This window comes from Raphanus sativus, chromosome 6 (assembly GCF_000801105.2).
Source record: "Raphanus sativus cultivar WK10039 chromosome 6, ASM80110v3, whole genome shotgun sequence".
In the NCBI taxonomy this organism is placed as follows: Eukaryota; Viridiplantae; Streptophyta; class Magnoliopsida; order Brassicales; family Brassicaceae; genus Raphanus; species Raphanus sativus.
The window spans coordinates 42,645,483-42,666,217 of record NC_079516.1 but is presented as its reverse complement, the minus strand read 5'-3'; the positions used below and the strand labels follow the sequence as shown (position 1 = coordinate 42,666,217).

The following is a 20,735-nucleotide window of genomic DNA, read 5'->3' as shown; positions in this document are numbered from 1 at the left end:
GCTTTTCGATTGCCAAGCGGTTGTGTAAAAGAAATCGAAAGGATTTGTGTTGCCTTTCTCTGGTCTGGTCCAGACTTAAATGGGAGGAAGAACAAGATCGCTTCGAAGGATATATGCAGACCGAAACAAGAAGGGGGATTGGGGATAAGACCACTAAAAGAGGTTAACTTCGTCTGCTGTATTAAGCTGATATGGAGAATTCTTTCCTCCAAATCTCTATGGGTCAACTGGATTCAGAGTTATCTAATACGGAAAAGCTCTATTTGGATGATAAAGGATAATACGCAAGCTGGTTCGTGGATTTGGCGAAAGATCTTAAAATGTCGAGATGTGGCTAAGACATTTTATAGAGTGGATGTCAAAGATGGGAGTGCGACTTCTTTCTGGTTTGAAATGTGGTCTCCTTTAGGTTGTTTACACGACATTCTTGAGGGAAGAGGTCACATAATTATGGGGATTCCTGAGAATGCAAAAGTTGAAGATTGCAGAAGTCATAGAAGGAGGCAGCACAGAGTACAGATTCTTAACAGAATTGAGATGGAGATTGAGAATTTTAAAGAAAATTGGAGGCGAGAAGATGATATCCCTTTATGGAGAAATGCTAAGGGGCGTTACAAGAAGGTATTCTCCACAAAAGATACTTGGCTCTCTATTCGCGAACAGCATCCATCTTGTGATTGGTATCGGGCTATATGGTTTAAGCATGCAACTCCTCGATATGCTTTTATTCTATGGACTGCCATACATGAGAAGCTCTCAACAGGTGAAAGGATGCGATACTGGAACATCAATGTCGACACTTCATGTATTCTTTGTAAAAATCCTCTAGAGACCACAAGGCATCTATTCTTTGAGTGCATTTATTCAACGGAAGTATGGGATGATTTAATGAGGAAGATGATGGGTGATAGCTACACAAGGGAATGGGATGAAATCATTAAACTTCTGTCTTGTGATACTAGCTGGAGTAAAACATGTCTATTCTCAATAAGGCATGTTTTTCAATCAGCAGTTCATGCGATCTGGTGAGAGAGAAACATGAGAAAACATGGTGAAGAGCCGGTTACTTCCTTGGTTCTGAGTAGAAGGATAGATAAAGAGATGAGGAACAAGTTTACTATTTTGCGAAGGAGGGGTGAAACAGATTATGAAGGAGGAATGCAGTTGTGGTTTAGCATGAGATAGAAGCAGTTTTGAAGCAAATAGATGGAAAAACAGAGTCTTTTTCTTGATTTCTTTTACTGCTTTTGTTTTCTTTTACAGCAAGTTTATAAAAGTACACACATAGTTGTAACAAGGTATTTTTCTTTTGAATTAAATTTAACATTCAATTCAAAAAAAAAAAAAAAATTAGTTTTCCTTCATTTTAATGTATTTGAATATCTAATTAATTAAATTTATTTTACGTACCCAATGAACAACAACGACTCTGTGGCCCAATGGATAAGGCGCTGGTCTACGAAACCAGAGATTCTGGGTTCGATCCCCAGCAGAGTCGATTAAAGTTTTTCATTCTTAAGCTTAACATAATGTTATCACTTCATTTTTTTATTCTTAAGTTTAACATAATGATCTGGTTCAATTCATCTGCTCTGCAACATTCCTCTTTTGATTTCATATCTAAATGCATGTTTTTTTTTGTTAAAGATCTAAACTAAAAAATTTCTGATTGATAAACTTAATTGTTCAATTATCAATTCAAACACAGACCAATTTGTAATCTAACCACAGAGTACGAACTGAGGATAACACATAAGTCTCACGGTGGTAAGCAAACACAACCAAAATAAACCAAAAACTTGATCCCAAATCTTATTAGAATTCATGTGTGTGTTTGTTTATTACAAGCTTTTTGAAGCTGATGTGGTTTATCATCGTTTACCATAGTTATCAACTCTTTTAAACAGAGCAGCTAATTCAAATGGTTAAACCCTTGGTCTGAGAAAAAAAAAATCTTTCACTTCATAGTAAACCTTTTTTTTCATTGGAGCTTTGTCTTTGGAAACACTATTACATCTTTCAGATTTATATCCTAACAATGTATCTCTGTCTGATTGCCAACGATGTGAAAAATATTATATTGGATTTGCTGATATGTAATTTTCTCATTTTGCTCAAAATAATATGCTAAACTCCATAAACTTAATTCAAAAATAATTGAAATGACTAAGTTAATCTACTCTGACTATATTACTTATATTTAGTCTTCCATAACTTCAACACTTTATCTTGAATTCTTTTATATACTTTACAGATCAAATCAATTACGATCAAACAAATTTAAATCAAAACGAATTTGTAATCGAGGTTTGAAAAGCTTTATGAACTTAATTACAATTTAAAACTGGCTATCGTCAATTATTGAATTAACTATATATATATATATATATAATATAATATAATAGTTTTATACAAGTCCTACTAAATTTTAGAAATGTGAAGAACTTCGATAATAACTAAACCAAGCCTTTGAATGAATTTTAATATACTTAGCGCATACAATGGACTGGTTGTGTAGGTCTAATTTGATTTGGATGTTAAAAGAGGCGCTGAAAGGAGTCGTCGTGACACTGTTTAAACACAAGGTTGACAACCAAAACAAAATTATATCCCATAAATAAATAAGAGTTATTTTCATCCTAAGACAGTTTCTGTCTTTTTATTACAGGAGAAGACAGTTTAACCGGGTGGGATAGTTTAGGTGTGAAAAGACTCAATATACCCTTAACTAATTTCTAACCAGCGCGACTTCTTATTTTTTCTGGTTGAGTTTCATAACTGAATATTTGATTTTTAAATTTCGAAAAGTTGGTCGAGCCGATGACACTATTAACTCGTTTTAATTAATGAACGGTTTTGTTAGACCTTTTATTTTCTTTATTGTTCATTTTTACCATTATTTTCAGTTGGCGAAACCGAGGCTTTTAGGGGAAAACTTGAGAGAGAGATTTTTGTTGACCAAATCGTTGTTTGTTCCGGTGTCAAAAACAGACGGCGGCCGACGTGTGCGTTTCACGATGGCGAGAACTCGTAGCAGTCGTGAGAAGGGGAGACAACAAGGTTAGTTTTTGCGTTTGTGATTCTAAATTAGGAAACGCGTCGGAGCTTTGTTTAATTTAGGGTTTTTTTGGTGGTTGATGCGACGGATTCCGGTGTCGAGGATGTGAAGGCTTTGTTGCCTCAACGTCTCTTTGCAACTGATCGTTTTTCCAGCGAGAGGACAAACATATACTCTACGGCGGATTTCCTTCTGAGGATTAGGGACGCGCTTAAAAGGACTCCGGAGATGTTGGTGCTGTTGTCGTCGTGTTTTGTACATGTGCAACATATACTAAAGTACATGTGGACAATAAACCAGTGTACATGTGCATATGAGTGTTCATGTAACCACTACAACGAAAAAGATTCATGTGCATATGTAGACAATAAACCAGTGTACATGCTTAGCACATACTAGAGTACTTGTGTACAATAAATGTGTATATTAGTACAAGATATACAAGTGTACACTGGCATATACTACCCAACCATTAAAAAGTTCGATGGATCTATACTCAGTGTATAAAGATTGTGCACAAATGCACACGACATTTGACAATAGTACGCACAGGTTGTACACGTTTACGTGTACACTGTTGTTTTTAACAAAAGCTCGATGTGTATATGTGGACAATAAACAAGTGTACATTTGAAAAAAATGTATAATAACTGTTGACATATGAAAAAATACTATTGTACACTGGTATATGCTACACAACCATTAAAAAGTTCGTTGAGCTTACACATGGAGCATTCTATCTAAAAAGTTCGGTGGGCCTATACTCAGTGTATACAGATTGTGCACAAATGCACAGGATATGTGACAACAGTACGCACATGTGCACACATGTTTACTTGTACCTTTTTTTTTTAAAGTTACATGTGCACTTGTGGACAATAAACCAGTGTACATGTGTAATATGATCTTCCACATGGACAATAAATCAGTGTACATGTTCATCTGCACACCTATATGATCTTCTACATGTGTACACTAAGCATAGGAACTTGGAACTTTTGAAAACGTAAACGTAAACTTATATCCATTATTTTTTTTTTTTTTTTTGTGTTTGTGGACAATAAACCAGTGTACAGATGTGCGGCACGAAAAGTGCAATGTGCTTATGTGGACAATAGTCCGGTGTACGTGTGTACTTTAGTCTAGACCACAACAGTGTACACTAACGGTGTCCATGTGAACTAAATATACATATGGACACAGTTATTGTACACATGTACTCCGCCTTAATGTCCACATGTGCGTCCGTCTGTAGTACACAGAGATATATGGTATTGTAGCAGCAGAGCGTCCGAGTGAATTTGATGTATTTCGGTTCTTTTGTTTTTTGAAAGAATGAGGAAAATAACAAAAGTTGAAAAGTAGCAGTGAGATAATAAAACCCAGAAAATCTGGGCCGTCAGTGAGTGGTGTAGATAAAATAATCTGATGGTTGGGAATTAGTAGATATCAGTCTTGTCAACAAATGGAGAAAGAATCTAGACCGTCCATCTAAATAAAGATGAGTGGTTGAGAGAAGTTCCCGCTAATACAATATATTTAGTTAGTCAAATAAGTTAGCGCTTTATGTTATTATGTTATAGTGTGACCAGCTCGTTAAAAAAAAGTGGAAGCTGTTACAATAAACTACCTTGGTAGCAACAAGTGCTCTATTTTGTAATTAAAAACTAAGAACTGTATTGTGGTGTAAATAATTCAATAAATAATCATGAATAATCATCTCCCAACAGTATTTGGGTTTCCCATGTACGGTCTGTACCACCTACCCTAAACTCTTGAGCCGTGTGGAACTTAACAATGTCTTAATTAGTTGACCAAATAAAAAAGAAAAAGCAATGTCTTAATTAGTAATTTCAGTTTGATGATGATAGTAAATAAACAAAATCATAAAAAGCTGCCACGTGTTAGCCACGAAACCACATTTCACATTCGCGTCTTTTGTCCTCTTTTCCTCATTCTCTAATCAATCGACAATATATTGTCGGGGAAATCTCTTCTCCGGGCTACGATCATCATACTATCTCTCTCTCTCTCTCTGTTTTCGTTTACTCACTCAAAAGAGTTTCAGACATGGCGGTCGGGAAGGTGGTGGCTCTGTCACTACTATTGGCCTTGGTTCTCCTCACGACCGGTGTCTTTTCCGAGGAAGAACCGACAACCCCTGGATCCGCTTCTGAGATTGAGTTGGAACAGCTTCATGCTAAAATCCATGCCCTTGGTTAGGGTTTCCATTCTTTCTCTCAGAATCTTAATTTCTATTTTAATTAACAAGATTCTCATGGTCAGTTTGATTTGTGTTTGTGTTTGGTTTCCTGAAGAATCCCAAGTTGATGAGAAAAGCAGACAACTTAAAGAGAGAGAGGAGTCAGTAACTGAAAAGGAGAAACTTCTCAAAGAGAGACAAGACAAGCTTTCTTCCTTGGAGACTGAGCTTTCCTCACTTAGGGTCTCTGCTTCTCATACTCTCTCACTTTTAATTTGCTTCCATAATTTTTATATAGAGCTATCTTTAGATCAAAATTTTGGAGTTCTATTTTGTCTACTCTACAGGAAAAGGGTTCATCAGAAGATTCTGTGCAACTGTTGGAAAAAGCTCAAGCACGAGCTACTGAATTAGAGAAACAGGTGAGAGATCTCTGTTTCAGGACTCATCCTCTTTGTTTCCCTGTAAACTCACTGGTGGTACTGTACCTGCTTGCATTCAGGTAGAGGTACTTAAGAACTTTCTGGAGCAAAAGAACAAGGAGAAAGCTTCTACTGAAGCTCGGACTAGTGAAGCCGAGAAAAAGCTAACCGAATTGAACTCCAGACTGGATAAAGTATCTTCTTTACTTTCTCTTGACGCACGCTATTATCATTATCCCAGTTTCTTGATAGATAGATAGATAGATGGTATATGCGTTTTGATTGCGAGTCACATTATTAACAAGAGAGTTGTGCAGCTTCACAAGACAAAGGAAGAGCAGAAGAACAAAATACGAAAACTTGAGCGTGCTCTTAAAATCTCCGAGGTATGATAGATGCTCTTGGATCGAAGTTTATCTTCCTCTGTTTCTGACTTTTGACTATTTATGAAAATAAAAAAAATAAATAGGAAGAAATGTTACGGATGAGGCATGAAGCAGCCACAAAGGCTAGGGAACTCCAGGAGGTAAATAATAATAATAATAAAAGGATGAGGATGTTTCCTTGTTCGTTAAATTTTTGAGAAGGAAGGTTGAGAACTTGGATTGTTTTATTTGACCAGGTTCATGCCTCGTGGCTTCCCCATTGGCTTGCTGTACACTGGGTTCATTTCCATACTGTTGCTAGGCCACATTGGGATGCCCACGGGAAGCCGGTTCTGGATACAGTAACACAAAAGGTACTGTTTCTATTATCCGTCAGCAAACTTATATGCCTAACTAAGTTTTGATTGTATAACAGGTGACGCAAGCGAAGAGTCAAGCTGTAAAGTGGGCTGAACCACACATGGTTAATGTTAAAACTGTAAGAAAAACTTAGCAGGCGGATGTACTTTATTACTCAGATGAGTGAGGCTCTTATGAAATTCTACTTTTTTGCAGAAATATATTCCAGCCATAAAAGATACTGTCAAGACGCATGTCGAGCCACACGTGCAGACACTATCTACTAAAGCGAAAGAGGCTTACCATGCTTCCAAGAATGCAGTTACTCCACATATTGTCAAGTTTCAAGCACATGTAGATCCCTATTACCAGGTGAAGTATTTACTTTTATATATTTTACATGGGTTACTAATCTTTCAGCTTTATTGATTGATGAAATTATCTGTTTTATTGGTTTATGGTAATCTCCAGGAGGCTAAAAAGTTTAGCAAGCCATATGTTGATCAAGTGGCCTCGGCCACAAAGCCACATGTTGATAAGGCTAGAGCTACCATGAAGCCTTACACAAAGAAGGCTATTCACTACTACAAAGAGTTTCTTAAATCTGCTACAACATATCACAATCAGGTCAGAATCAATGGCACTGTATTAATGATATATATAGACATTCCAGATATGAACAGTGCCAAATTATGTTCGCTTTTCTAAGTTTATAATAACTTTATATATCTTAAAAGGTTCAAGCCAATGTCGAAAGTAAACTGAAGAGCCATGAGTTGACGGCACCTTTTGCCACCAAAGAGTTCATTTGGTTTGCAGTATGTTTTCTGGTCTTGTAATCTTAAGATACAAACATGATTCTTGATTTGTTTCCTCACTTAACTTACAAATTGAAAAACTTTTCACTGTAGGCATCTGCTTTGTTGGCGTTACCCATCTTCATAGTTTACAGATTCCTCTGTTCTCTCTTCCGGCAAGTCTTTTTTATAACAAACGCATTAAATTATAAGATGTTAATATTAGTTTAACTTTTAAAGTGCAATCCTCCAAATGAAATTTAGTTAGTTTGTTTGTTGTATGTTGGTTGCAGCACAAAGACGAAGAAGCCTACTCGACAAACTCATCATCATGGTCGTCGTAAGGCCAAAAGGGCTCCTATTGACAAGTGAAGTTACATGTTTTGTACTGTTTCCACTGTGACCGTATTGGTGGTACGTATTTACTTTCTGCTTAATTACTTTCTGCTTATTTCTCTGATCTGTCTCTGTATTATTGCAGGTTATTGGCAGGGTTTTGATGCGGGCTCTTTGTGTCTCAGCAACAGGCATATGTTGTCTAAACAGTCCATGTTAGAGATATCAAAGCGTTTTTGTGTTATGTATGTTTTTTTTTTCTGTTGAAGCTCTCTGTGCAAAAGTGTTTCTTTACTCCCTTTTGGAGTAAAGTTTTCAGTCTTTTTATACAGAGAAGGTTAGACATATCTCAGGAGTAAATTAAAGGCTTGGTTTGTGTAGTTTGTAATTCATGTGGATGGATTTGGGACTTGCTATATTTACTCTTTTAAAAGCTATCACTCGTTTTTTTTCATATTGCTGTTGCGTTTGTATTTTAAACAAAAAGTTTCTGTTTGTAAACGTAGATATCAAATGCATATAAAGCGTTCCAGAAAAACATTGTGTTAAAGAAACATTTTGAACTTGCACAGCACAGTATGAATCTATTTGTTTTTCATATGAATATTATGAACGTAAACATTATTATGTGTTAATATTATCAACCGTTCTAAATGGCGAGAGCAATCTCTCAAACTTCACGTACTAGTACCAATTTTGGGCTAGGTGATTTTGATGGTAACTAAAATGAAAAAAAAAAAAGAGAAAATTTACACAGCTCTTTTATGTGTAAGAAAAGAATTTGTTGTCAAAGCCAGACCGTCATTGGTTTGATTAGTCTTTGGTTCTTAATTTTTTTCCTTTGAACAGCCAAAAAATGCAATATAAACAAAAACAAAAGGTATAACAAGCCAGTATACGGCTTTCTTATTCAGACCAACAAAAGAAAAGCCCATAATTTAAAGTGATAGCTCCTAATTATTAAGATGGCCAGTATCCATCCAAGTCCATGCACTGGCTCATCTCCACATTTCCAAACCCATGTTGGCCATTGAATGAAGCGGTAACAGCGACAACATCCTCAAGCGACACAGCGGGAGGAGCCGGCTGTGCCAATCCACCACCAAGGTTGAGATTGAGCCCCGAGACAGGCATGTGGTTGTAGCTCATTAGCTGCTGATGAGCATCCATGGTACTGCTTGTGGAGGCACGAAAGACTCTAGAGAGCTCGGCTAGGTGAACCGCGTTAGCCATAAGGGTTTGGTTGATATTAAGGCTTGTGTGAGGTTGTAGATGTGCTGGAAGTTGAAGGAGGTCCGATGAGTAATTAGGATTATTGTTGTTGGTTGATAGTATTGAGGCTCTTGCGTGGCTTTGGAGATGATGACTTCCGCTGCTGCTACTGTTGCTTATGTATTTCTTGGTTGCTTCTGCTTTCTTTAACACCCTACACACTACCCACTCGTCTTGCTGCATTTACATTATACCATGGGGGAAAAAAGATTTGAGAATATAATATTGAGATTGTATATTCTTCGTATGAAACAAGTGGTTCAAAATTGTGATTTAGTAAAAACTAATCCCACTAGATTAACCACGTTTACTAGATTGTAAAGTAACATACATATCACAACAACTAACTTGGGTTAACTTAATTATATCAATAACTGTGTGAAGATGAGGATTGTGTCTTCACACTAAACATACAACTTAGCAACTGTGCATAAATAAAAATAGCGCGCAAAAACTTGATTATCTAGTCACTTGAGTCATAAACATGAGATCTATGCATATGAGTTTATATAAAATTTCGCATGATCATGGTAAAAATGAGTATATTTGATAAGAAAAGTAGTATGGCATATATGATGTAATAATATACCTTTGAGGTTCTATAGGAGGACTTGGAGTGAAGTCGGTATTCATGCATGACCCAACTAGTCTTCTCCCCACGAGGAGCTCTTCCTCTGTAGAAGACCAAAGTTTTCTTCATTCCGACCAACTCTGAGGTTGTGCTATTGAGTATCTCTTTGTCTTTTCCTGTGGTTTTCCAATATCCTGTATTGGTCGCCCGGTTTGTTCTCACACCTGTCGGGTACTTTCGGTCGCGTAGGCTAAAAAAGTACCATTCTTTTCCTCCCATTTTCGCCTTCTCTATCAACAATTTACTCAAACAAAAACTAAACTTTTTGAGTAATGAGTCAAATTAGCTTATTAACTTATCTTTATTTTTATTTATTTTTAATAACATCTCAGTAGTAAGTAGTAAGTACTAAGTAATTAATAAGCTTTGCTTTAGTAACCATGAATATATATATGAATGAGTACTGTTCAAAGAAACTTAGCCCATAATTAACCCTGGTCTTTTAAGTGAGATTTTTAACTTCTGTTAAGAGACGGTTCTTAATTTTTTTTAGATTTTAACTAAAAAAAATTAAGTATCGTCTTTTAAAGAAGAGATATGGCATGTTTATTGCAGGGTTCTTAGGGTGAGAGTTTTTAGAGTAATATAAGAACCGTCTCTTAACTTTAACTAAGAAACCCTAAGAACCGTCTCTTAAATAAGATACTTAAAAGACGGTTTATAGTTTTTTTTAGTTAAAGTTAAAAGACGATTCTGAGATTACGCTATGAAACTCAGTTAAGAACCCTGCAATAAACATGGCCTTAATTTTTAATAGAGAAGACGAAACATGTAAAAAAAACTATTAAATCATGAGTTAAGAACCTCGGATAAAAAACCGGATTAATCAGAGCACCTCCATCGCATAACTTTTAATAGAGTTTGTTAGCGATGGGGTCCCACCAACCCCATTTTTTCTTTAAAACTCCCACTCTCTCACCTCTTAAACCTCTTGTTTAAGAGTTAACTCTTACACTGTGCTCCGGATCCCATGCATACGTGTCGATTCGCGATTGGTCAGTTTAATTTATTTTTTTATTTTTTTAAATCGAATATAATTAAAAAAAAAAGTTATGAATCCCCAAAATTGGGGTTCAGGGATTGAGATGGTCCCATGCTCTTAGAAAAGAAACAATGATATTGTTTGTTTATAGCCAATGAGTAGATGAGAAATTAACGTACGTACGGTAGTGAATGTAGGACTTCCGTTGATGTAATTAAAGTTTGTTAGGAAATTCCATCTATTTTTAAGATATGCTTATGCTTACAGTATTTTTTTAACGAAATTACTCAAAACTGTGCATAGATGACTGACATTTAGCATGCATCTAGCATGCATAAGCATTAGGTTGTCAGCTATATATCAATACATATGCATGTGTAAATAGTATATACATATACGTACAGATCCATACACATATCGCAATTTCTTATAACACTACACGACTTATTAAATAAACTTACGTCTCGCATCATGTATATATGTATATATCATATGCTTAAAGTGGAATACACATAGTATATACATGAATATATACATATGTATAGTCTGGATATTTTTCAACCAAACAAAACTTGGTCTTACCTAGTTTGAAAAAAATCAAAGATATATATCAATATAGACAGGTGATCTTGTTGATAAAAAAAAGACAGGTGATCTTTTGTGTGTGTGAGAATTAAAAAAAAAGAGTAATTAACATACCAGGAAGCTCCCAAGGCTCGGACTTGTTGAGATCAACATCGGCGATTGCTTTTCCCGTGAAGTTTTGATCAGCGATCTTATTAACCAAGTAATACGAGATTAGCTCCTCATCCGTTGGATGAAACCTGAAACCTGGAGGCAAAGCCTCTTCTTCTTTCTTCTGCTGCTGATGATCTCCTTGTTCCATTAATTTATACGTTCTTTAGTTAACTCCAAATCAAGGTACCTCTATATCTGCTTCAAAAAATGTATAGCAGCATGTCTAAGTTTCATATCCATGAGAATACGAGAGAAACATAGAATCCTAAGATTCTTAGAATGTTTCTCTAAAATTAATGACCTAAAGGAGGGTTTGCAAAGAAGAAAATAACAAGATTAGTGTATAGGGTGAGAGATTGGACTTACTTGCATGGAAGGAAAATAAAAAGACAGCCAAAACTTTATGAGATTAGGGCTTTGGGGTATTTATATATCATGAGACATGGATAACTTGTGACTATTCTGAGGAAAGGATGAAGGAAGAAAACAAAGATTAGGTTTTCTTTTTCTTCTTACTTTTGTCATGCATACGAATAAAACACAATTATTTTAACACGATTTTGCTTCATATTTGATCGAATTATATATGAATTTCTATTAGATAACAATTTTTTTGTCTATTTTAATTTTTTAATTTGGTATTCTCAGGAACAAAATTTTCAAATTACGACTTCTTTGTAAAAATTAAATTTTCAAGAGATGGTTTTATGTGACTATTTTAGAAATGAATAATTAAATGACAGTGCCAGTCTAATTGAGTAGAAATTATAATATAGAGAAATAAGAAAATTGTGGAAGAGAGAGTCTGCATGAAGCTCTCACCTAATAAGAGTCTTCAAGTACAAGCAGCTAAACCTCCCACGTCCAAGTTTTATCTTTGTTTAATTTATTTTGTGTAGTCGGTCAAGAAATTCTCCTTTTAGTACCCTTATTAATTCATGTTACCTTATATATATACACACTCATATAGACATATATATTCACATCTGTAGTCTATCTATAAAATTTAGTTAGGAACTTAATCAGATTCATGCACAAGTACGCCGTACGAAATCTTGTAATGTGTATGCATCGTAAAAGTGTGTAGAGAGAGAGAATCACGACGTTTTGTGTATGTGAAAACTTCGTATATATGTTTGCAGTCAATATATTTCCCCTCGATTAATTTGCAATCGTTATAAGATGTAATGTGGAATCAATTATCATTGATAATTTGTGATCATTATGTAATCTTTGATTACAAAAATTTTGAATGATTAATAATATAAATTTGGATATCAGGCTCACATTTTAGTTTCCGCACTCCGATACCATTTGGAACAAACGTGTTATATATATGTTCATTCTTTACGGTACAAGTATTGCGGAGACAAGACGTTGTAGCCCAATGGTTAGGACGGGTCCCCGCCTGCACCCAGGTAGGGGGTTCGATCCACGCCGGAGGGAACTACCTTGCAACGCTCTTGTCACCCACACGGATATGGGCCATGTTTTCGGCCCATTTGAAAAACTGGGAGGGGCGTCTATCCGTGGGCATTCCTTCCCCTTGGGGATTAGTCTGGGCCTTCTGGGCCTGGGATACCCCCAGGTTAAACAAAAAAAAAAAAAAAAAAAAAAAAAGTATTGCGGACAACTATTGGCTTTCTTCCAGTGTTTTCCTAACTTCTTAAGAATATTAATTTGGCCCGACAACAAACGCTTATACAGATATTAATTTGCCCAAAACGCTTGTAGACTTATAGTATATGTATCGACTAGCCAAACAGAAACAGTCAAATAGTTTTACGTTTGAAGAAAATCAATTCCTGATTTAAACTTAATTACAACAAACGATCCTATAACATCACTACTTGGTCAATATCATAATTAACTTCGAAGTTGTAGATTTATATTCTGATAAATACAGACAATTATCTTGGATTACGTCGTCAATATTGACTGACTAACATTTGTATCGATAGAATCTAGTGTTGATTAATAATTGAACTATAGGCCATCGACTAATAAATAATTAGTATTGGTATTTGTATCAGTGGTTATCGCAATTCCCGCTTAAATATAGAAAAGTACTGTATTATTTTGGACAATAACACTATTGAATTTAAACTAATTCGTTCAAATTTTCATCGGATTCAATAAGAACAATACTTAGGTTCACCCCTGGAGTGAACTTATAAATTCAACTCTTTCCTTATTTCAATCAAATTGCCATAAACATTAATATCACATTATAAATAAATTATAAATTACAAAAAAGTAAATTTTAAATCATAAACTCTAAATTCAAATCATAAATCCAAATTTTAGATTTTAAATTTTAAACCAAACCCTAAACCCTAAATCCAAACCTATACCCTAAACCCAAACTATATACCCTAAATCCTAAATCTAAATTTAAATCCTAGACCCTAAACCCAAACCATAAACCCTAAACCCTAACTCTAAACCCTAAACCCAAACTCTAAACCTTAAATCCTAAACCTTAAACCCAAACTGTAAACCATAAACCCGAACTCTATACACTAAAATGTATTTGAAAATACATTTGATGATCATTAACCCAAAGATATTTAAAAAATTTGGGTTTATGATTTACATTTTGGGTTTAAGGTTTAGAATTTAGCGTTTAGAGTTTGGGTTTAGGGTTTAGAGTTTGGATTTAGGGTTTATGGTTTGAGTTTAGGGTTTAGGATTTAAATTTAGATTTAAGATTTAGAGTATAGGTTCGGGTTTAGGGTATAGGTTTGGGTTTATAGTATAGTTTAAAATTAAAAATCTAAGATTTGGGTTTAGGGTTCGAATTTAGAGTTTATGATTTAAAATTTACTTTTTTGTAATTTATAATTTATTTATTTATGTGACATTAATATTTTTGGCAATATAATTGAAATAAAGAAATATGTGAATTCATAAGTTCATCTCAGGGGTGAACCCAAGTATTGTTCATTTAATAAAACCATTTTTTTATCAGATGAACCATGATGGTTTTGAAAATAACTGTGGAAGAATACTTCTAGAAAATAATTTATAATATTTTCTCAAATTCTTAGTCATCCAGAAAGTAAATAGGTTTAACTTATCAAGCACTTCATATAAGAAAACGAAACGCGTTTTTAATCAACTACGAGTGTCTCGATCACTAAAACCTACCGTTCTTTGTACATTTTTCTCCTAATGTTTCCTACGAAGCTATCATCATTACGTGTAAACGATTTTTTATTAAACAAAATATGTAAAAGCTTGCTATAATCTGTTTTTCAGTTCAACTTTTTCAAATGTCAGGATATATGCTCAATCGTACAAGAAACTACGACACATTTATATCTTTATATCGTCATTTGCTTCTATGATTGTGTAAACATTATCTACGGAACATTACAGAAAATGTAGGTTATAAATCAATCTTAGATAAAATCGTATGGCTAGTCTAATCAACTCTATAATCAACATTATTTGGAATAAAAGCAACATTACTGTATAATCAACTCTATTATATAGTGAACAATTGGAGAAAATTCAATTTTATTATAAAGTTATTCTATTTTAGAGTGAAATATAAGTAAATTTTTATGTATTATTCGAGATGGTCTAATGGTGGTGTAAGAATTTCTTTATTGGTGAAATTTAGAAGATCTGGTAATTTTAGAAAAAAAATAATATAAACTTAGTAAAGAGAAAACATAGAAATTTGGGGCAAAAACTTTTTTGCAAGTGTTTCGGATACTCAAAATTAAATCATATTTGATTCTTATCTATTGGTCAATCTATTTTAAAATAAATTGAAACTAATAATAATAATAAAAAATATATATTATTATCTTTTGAGAAACTATAAGAGTTTCTCACTAATAAGGTTGCTCTCAAGAGCCTTAAATCATCATAATAAATGTATGTCTTCTACTATAAGTGTGTTTCTGATAAATCTTCATATAACTGAGGTAGTCATATAAGTGCGTTAATTAATGTATACTCTTTTCATGTTTGGCATGGAACTGTTACAAAAATTGTTGACCCAAACGTACTGGAGGCATTGGATTGCTTCGGTTAATTTAACTTTAAGAAGATGAAGCTAACTCTTCATAGATTCCACAATGGTCTCACTAATCTCCAGTCTATCCTCATTCTCAAGGTAACTAGAGTTGTTCATAACTAAGCGATTGCTTTGAGGAATTGTATTAATTGTGAAATGAATATACATAATATATTTTTTGGCGAAAGAAAAATATTGAAGACTTAGAGACGATTATCTATGAATTATTTGGTATTTTTGAAAAACTAAGAATGATAATTCTTTTAGAAGAATTGATAGAAATCGTTTGAACTGATAAAATATGCATAAAAAATGATAAGACATGGAGAAAGAGCTTATAAGATTTGCAATCTCAAGTAACAGCACTTTAAGTCTTAAGTATATGTTTAGTAGATATTTCTTGGACCAATACATCAATCATAGGTGGATGTGGAAAGATGATAATGGACATCAAAGACGGTGGTGATACGAAGTTGGAATCACTACACTGGTAATGGAAAGCATTAGTGTAGTAATGGTAGAAGATCTTCACTTCTTCAGTCATGACCAAATTTCTAGATAGAGTGGAATGAGATACAAAAAAGATATCAAAATAAACTATATTCCTCTGGAGTAAAATGAAACTAAAGATCATTTAACTAAAACGGCTCAATCTTTCACGAGTCTTTGTTTTGTTAGTTATTTTATTTTAGTCAGGTTACATCATTAAAAAATAAAGAAACATTTTAGACCAAAAAAATAAAATAATAAAGAAACATGTGGAGATAATCTGTGGAGATCGTATTACTACTACATTATAGCTGAGTAATTTGGGCTACTAGGATAATCTTTTGGAGTTATTTTCTACACCACACCATTCACTCTCATCATTCATCCTCTTGAAGAGTTGTCAGGCTGCGTGCTTTCCTTCTCTTCTCTATCTGTACTATCGTTTAATTAAATTTTTTTTTTTTTTGAAAAGAAAAAAATCATGAAATTTGGGAAGAAAGATATAAAACGCTCCAGGGAGGTATCGAACCTCCGACCTTGTGGTTAACAGCCACACGCTCTAACCACTGAGCTACTAGAGCTTGTTGATTTTAGTTAATTTTATGAAACTCTTTACCGAAACAATGAAAAAAATATATAAAAGGATATTGAACCTTTTGTTTTAATATACTTCATCGGTTTCAAAAAAATACATATTTTAGATTTTTTATATATACTAAGAAACACTTTAAATTTTATTATAACTACATTATTTTTTTATGAATAATTTTTTCTTATTACTTTAACCAATAAAAATCTAACAAACATTATTAATTTTAGATTTTTTTTTAAATTTTTTATTAAATAATACATTGAAAAAGTAAAAGTTGTACTCCATTTCTTTTTTTTGGCAAATAAAAATTGTATTTGTAATTTTTTTTTTCTTTCTACAATATGGATTTTTCTGAAAAAGGGGAGTAATAAATAAGTAAATGTGGGCCGTGCCCTTTGGACGATAAACGTAACGAAGTTTTGAAACAATGATGATTACGTCGTAAACAATAAAAGACCACCACCATACTCATTTATTAAAAGCCAACGATACTGAACCGTCTTTTACTATTTAACAGTGAATCATGACCGTCCATTCAAACTCCGCGTGACGTGTCCTCTCCAAGTAACTTTAGTCCTTCCCAACGTCTTTTAACAAGCGTTAAAAAAAATAAAGAGCGGGGTGAAAAAAGTGAAAAAATATCAAGAAGAGAAGAAGAGAGAGAGAGAGCATCAGTCACACACAGAGTAGTAACCACTTTTTTTTTGGCTGCGACGGAAGCTTTTCTCTTGATTCAATGGCGCCGCCGAAGAGTACCGGAGGAGGAGATAAGGGGAAATCAGTTGCGGTGGCTACGTCGACGAGGCAGACACGAAGCATGGATCGGCAGACTCGGAGCCAAACTCAGGCACGCGGGGGCGGTAAATCGCCGTCGTCGAAGCTCATGAACTTCGAATCTCCCGAGAAGAGGAAAAGGAAGACGACGAAAGGCAAGGAAGGTGGATCAGCGACGAAGAAGATCAAGAAAGAAAAGGAGGAGGAAGCTGTGGTAGACGACGACAAGGACGAAGACGAAGAAGCCTCCGAGAAAAAGACGATTGTGATCGAGCACTGGTAAATCGATAATGTCTCCTCTCTCGTCTTTGTGGAAGCGAATATTTAGGGTTTCTATTCGTCTCCTTAGGTCTCAGAAGCTTGTTGTTAGGGTTTCGTTCTTGAATCTGCACACATTCTCGCTGCTATTGAACTCATATGCTGCTGTTAGGGTTTCTGATTAGTTGTATCTTGCTCCTTGTTCAGGATTACTTGTTCTTTATGCTAATGAGAGGTTCTGAGTTTGTATTGTTTCTTGTTTTTGTTGAAGCAAACAACACAAATCATTCACGGAGAGAGCCAACGAGGTGAAGGAAGGTTTGGAGAACGCTGTTCCTGGCATCATTGTCACTGTCAATCCTGATAAGGTTACTCATATCTTTTAACTGTGTACATCCATGTATATAGATAGCTTCATAAATGCTTGAGGCTGAGATTTTTTGTCACATTATGTTTGTGTTTAACAGCCAAGGCGTGGATGCTTTGAGATTCGTGAGGAAGGCGGCGAAACATTCATCAGTCTTTTGGTAAAAAAAAGAGCCTTTCATTTTTCTCATTATGTCCATTACTCGCTGTTCTGTGACTGACTTGTTCCATTTCGTTTGAGTTTTTTTTCTCGGAAGCAAATAATTCACAAGCTTTTGCCATATGTATACATCATATAATGACTTTTACATTAAGCTGAATCAAAGCCAAGTGTTGACTTGTTCTTATGTTTGCTTCTGTTAGTGACTTGGTATGCAATTCGTAAATGTTTCTTGACTTGTGCAGAAGATGATGTGACTGACTTGCTTCTTATGTAGGATATGAAGAAACCATTCACACCCATGACGGAGCTTGATATGGAGGAGGTCGTTGCTAACATCGTAGAGAAGATTAAATGAGAGAAGCTGCACATAGGGCCCGCTACGTAATCAAATAGGCGCTTCAGCATCTAACTCTCTAGAGCAACTGTGCATGCTTTTTTTCTTTTCCTTTTTAGGCTTTCCTTCTGATACTTTGGTGAAAACTCTTTAGAGCTCTGTTTAGTCATTTTGTTGTGATTACTCGGATATGTCCAGTTTCTGGATGCTAAAAATTCATGATATGTTTGGTTGATCTGAAATGATCATTCTAGTTTGGGATTAAATCGTTTCATTTGTGCTAGTTGGAAGCACTTATTCGTGGGTTGTATATGGCGTTGAATGAAGATAAACAGTTAAACACATAGGTTACCACCAATCTCGTCATATACTTATTTCACAGGACAGAACATCACACTTTCTTTCCCTGGTAATAATTGATTGAGGTACATTAATGTGATGTAGATATTGTTAGTAACCATTTTCAGCTTACTGTCCTCCACTCCCTCTCTGTCTTAAACCATCTTAGAACCCAGCAAAGGTAGCCACAAACCCGAGAAAGAGAACAGCACCAAAGCTCAAACCGGTGTTAGAAGCAGAACTAGGTGGTTCAGCCTCATCATCAGCTGCTGCCATCTTCTTCTTACCAGCATTCTCTGGAGCCGGAGCAGGAGAACCATCTTCTGATGGAGCTGATGCAGGTGCGGTTTCTGGAGCTGCACCAGGAGGAGCGTCTGCGTAATCCTCTTCCTCAGCTGGTCCAGGAGCTGGAGTGGCTCCAGCCTTCTTGGGAGATGGAGCCGGTGGTGGAGTCATGGGTGGTGGTGGAGGAACCTTAACCGGATCCCCGAGACCAGGAGCCACAATGGGCATGCTGATCTGGACCACAGAGAGATTGTATGGGTTACGGAACACGGTCGTGACGTACTCAGCGGTTAGAGGAGAGCCTTTCACAGCAGAACCAAAGTAAATCTTTCCGTTAGTTTTGGAGCAGTTGAGGAAACCGTTTTGCTGCTGGCCCAAACCGGTGGATTGGTAAAGGGTGGTGAGCAATGTGCTCTTGTCCTTGAGAGCCTTGAGCTTGAGCTCATCGTAATAGTCAAGAACCACATGGTTCATAAGAATGTTCTTGAGCTCCTCTTCGGGTCTACCAGAGATGGAACCGATAGCATCGTTGTTAAGAGCCAGAACGGTGATTGTCTGACGCTTGTTAATAATCGGTGTGAGCTCGGTCTTGGCAAAAAACTCGACCATGGTGCTGAATTCAGGGTATTTCTCTAGTGCTCGGGTTATGTTAACAGCTGACACAAGGGAGGAGACACCGAGTAAAATGGCGAGACAGAAGAGAGAAGAGGAGGCCTTGAGACCCATCCTTATTTTTTTCTATAGTGAAAGCTAAATCTCAAAATCTGAGTTTTGTAATAGAAGGATTTGGTTAGGTATATATATACAGTAGATCTTGAGAAAAGCTCAAGATTAACGGTGGAGAGATACTTTTAATGTGTTGGCTAAATTTGAACTTGTCTTTGTTGTTAGCTCCATATTTGGCATTAGACTGTTTGATTTCTTAACTTAGTTTTCTTGAGATTGGAATATAGAGTCAGTTAGACAAGTTTCATCCTTATCTTTTTTTCTTTTTGTTTTACAGCAAAGACCACGAGCTTGAGGATCCATGATGACTTAATAGAGAACCAAGAGATCATCGCGTACGCTCTGTAATTAGAATAATTTAGGACAAAACAAAAAATCTTAAATCTAATCAGATTTAGATATTGGGGAATTTTATTATTTCTGAAAATCAGATTTTTTTAGTTGCTTTGTTTTTATTTTCTTCGAAAGAAATTAATTGTTATTTTGTTATCAATTTGCTGCTTCAAAATTTCCAATGCAAGCCTGTAATACTAACAAACATTAATGGGATATTTTAAATAAAACCATAAACCATCTTAAAGGTAAACAATAGATAGCAAAAATTAATTTAGTTAAAACTTATAGTGATTAGGGGTGGGCATTTCGGTTTAGTTTCGGATTCGGTTTGGGTTCGGTTTGGTTTGGGTAATTTGGGTTTTATAAAACTCAAACCAATTAAAACTAAAGTAGCTTTGGTTTGGGTTCGATTTGGGTTTAATTCGGTTCGGTTTAGTTCGGTTTGGTTTAGATTTAGTTTGGTTTACATTATTATGGTTTAGTTTGGTTCGATGTAGTTCGGGTTGATTATAAAATATGAAGGCATCAGTTTTATAATTTTATTAAAAAATAATCAACTCATAGACAATAGAGTGAGAATATAAAAACTTATGGTATATGATTTTATATATAATAGTATTATTTGAATCGTATTTATAATTTTTTTTAAAGATATGGAAGTTATGAAAAAATGAAAAACAAAACTATAACTAAAATTTACAATATGTTAATACATATATATATCATATATATTTTTACTATATATATATTGGATTATCGGTTTGGTTCGGTTTAAACCCAAACCAATCCAAACCGTCCGGGTTGAGTAAAACATAAACCAATTGGGTTACATAAAGAGCACGGTTTGGTTTGGTTCGGTTTAACTTCGGTTTGGTTGGT

General features: G+C 35.0%; 4 protein-coding genes and 2 non-coding genes across 7 annotated transcripts; 3 read left to right on the top strand and 3 right to left on the bottom strand.

Annotated features, from left to right (window-relative positions):
- The first annotated feature begins 1,425 nt into the window (after positions 1-1,425).
- TRNAR-ACG (transfer RNA arginine (anticodon ACG)) lies at positions 1,426-1,498 on the top strand. Its single transcript has one exon. It is a non-coding gene; the product is annotated as a tRNA-Arg (tRNA).
- A 3,529-nt stretch (positions 1,499-5,027) lies between these two features.
- Positions 5,028-7,993, top strand: LOC108813486 (uncharacterized). 2 transcript variants are annotated; one of them, XM_056989715.1, is made up of 14 exons: positions 5,028-5,276; positions 5,377-5,504; positions 5,609-5,683; positions 5,764-5,877; positions 6,001-6,069; positions 6,153-6,209; positions 6,306-6,422; positions 6,485-6,547; positions 6,625-6,780; positions 6,880-7,035; positions 7,146-7,226; positions 7,320-7,381; positions 7,499-7,619; positions 7,698-7,993. In XM_056989715.1, exons 1-13 carry the CDS (start codon positions 5,129-5,131, stop codon positions 7,575-7,577), a joined length of 1,305 nt encoding a protein of 434 aa, XP_056845695.1. In that variant the 5' UTR covers positions 5,028-5,128; the 3' UTR covers positions 7,578-7,619; positions 7,698-7,993. The 2 variants fall into 2 exon arrangements, with proteins under 2 accessions (XP_056845695.1, XP_018441559.2); XM_018586057.2 differs by having other exon boundaries at positions 7,687-7,993.
- Positions 7,994-8,298: 305 nt separating this feature from the next.
- Positions 8,299-11,635, bottom strand: LOC108810117 (protein CUP-SHAPED COTYLEDON 1-like). The gene is made up of 4 exons (XM_018582250.2): positions 11,531-11,635; positions 11,126-11,359; positions 9,403-9,674; positions 8,299-8,990 (listed from the first exon to the last, which is right to left on the bottom strand). Exons 2-4 carry the CDS (start codon positions 11,310-11,312, stop codon positions 8,502-8,504), a joined length of 948 nt encoding a protein of 315 aa, XP_018437752.1. The 5' UTR covers positions 11,313-11,359; positions 11,531-11,635; the 3' UTR covers positions 8,299-8,501.
- A 4,556-nt stretch (positions 11,636-16,191) lies between these two features.
- TRNAN-GUU (transfer RNA asparagine (anticodon GUU)) lies at positions 16,192-16,264 on the bottom strand. Its single transcript has one exon. It is a non-coding gene; the product is annotated as a tRNA-Asn (tRNA).
- A 634-nt stretch (positions 16,265-16,898) lies between these two features.
- LOC108807172 (uncharacterized) lies at positions 16,899-18,514 on the top strand. The gene is made up of 4 exons (XM_018579431.2): positions 16,899-17,328; positions 17,579-17,675; positions 17,775-17,834; positions 18,111-18,514. Exons 1-4 carry the CDS (start codon positions 17,012-17,014, stop codon positions 18,189-18,191), a joined length of 555 nt encoding a protein of 184 aa, XP_018434933.2. The 5' UTR covers positions 16,899-17,011; the 3' UTR covers positions 18,192-18,514.
- A 120-nt stretch (positions 18,515-18,634) lies between these two features.
- On the bottom strand, positions 18,635-19,610 carry LOC108807171 (fasciclin-like arabinogalactan protein 3). The gene has a single exon (XM_018579430.2). The coding sequence runs from the start codon at positions 19,518-19,520 to the stop codon at positions 18,675-18,677; it is 846 nt and encodes a 281-aa protein (XP_018434932.2). The 5' UTR covers positions 19,521-19,610; the 3' UTR covers positions 18,635-18,674.
- Between the last annotated feature and the right edge of the window lie 1,125 nt (positions 19,611-20,735).

Coding starts and splice junctions, on each gene's coding strand:
- LOC108807171 (XM_018579430.2), bottom strand. CDS start 19,520: ATGGGTCTCAAGGCCTCCTCTTCTCTCTTCTGTCTCGCCATTTTACTC.
- LOC108807172 (XM_018579431.2), top strand. CDS start 17,012: ATGGCGCCGCCGAAGAGTACCGGAGGAGGAGATAAGGGGAAATCAGTT. Junction 17,329..17,578: donor ACGATTGTGATCGAGCACTG/GTAAATCGATAA, acceptor TTTTTGTTGAAG/CAAACAACACAAATCATTCA. Junction 17,676..17,774: donor TCACTGTCAATCCTGATAAG/GTTACTCATATC, acceptor TGTGTTTAACAG/CCAAGGCGTGGATGCTTTGA.
- LOC108810117 (XM_018582250.2), bottom strand. CDS start 11,312: ATGGAACAAGGAGATCATCAGCAGCAGAAGAAAGAAGAAGAGGCTTTG. Junction 9,675..11,125: donor CGAGCCTTGGGAGCTTCCTG/GTATGTTAATTA, acceptor AATTGTTGATAG/AGAAGGCGAAAATGGGAGGA. Junction 8,991..9,402: donor CCTCCTATAGAACCTCAAAG/GTATATTATTAC, acceptor ATGTAAATGCAG/CAAGACGAGTGGGTAGTGTG.
- LOC108813486 (XM_056989715.1), top strand. CDS start 5,129: ATGGCGGTCGGGAAGGTGGTGGCTCTGTCACTACTATTGGCCTTGGTT. Junction 6,423..6,484: donor TGGATACAGTAACACAAAAG/GTACTGTTTCTA, acceptor ATTGTATAACAG/GTGACGCAAGCGAAGAGTCA. Junction 7,036..7,145: donor CTACAACATATCACAATCAG/GTCAGAATCAAT, acceptor ATATCTTAAAAG/GTTCAAGCCAATGTCGAAAG.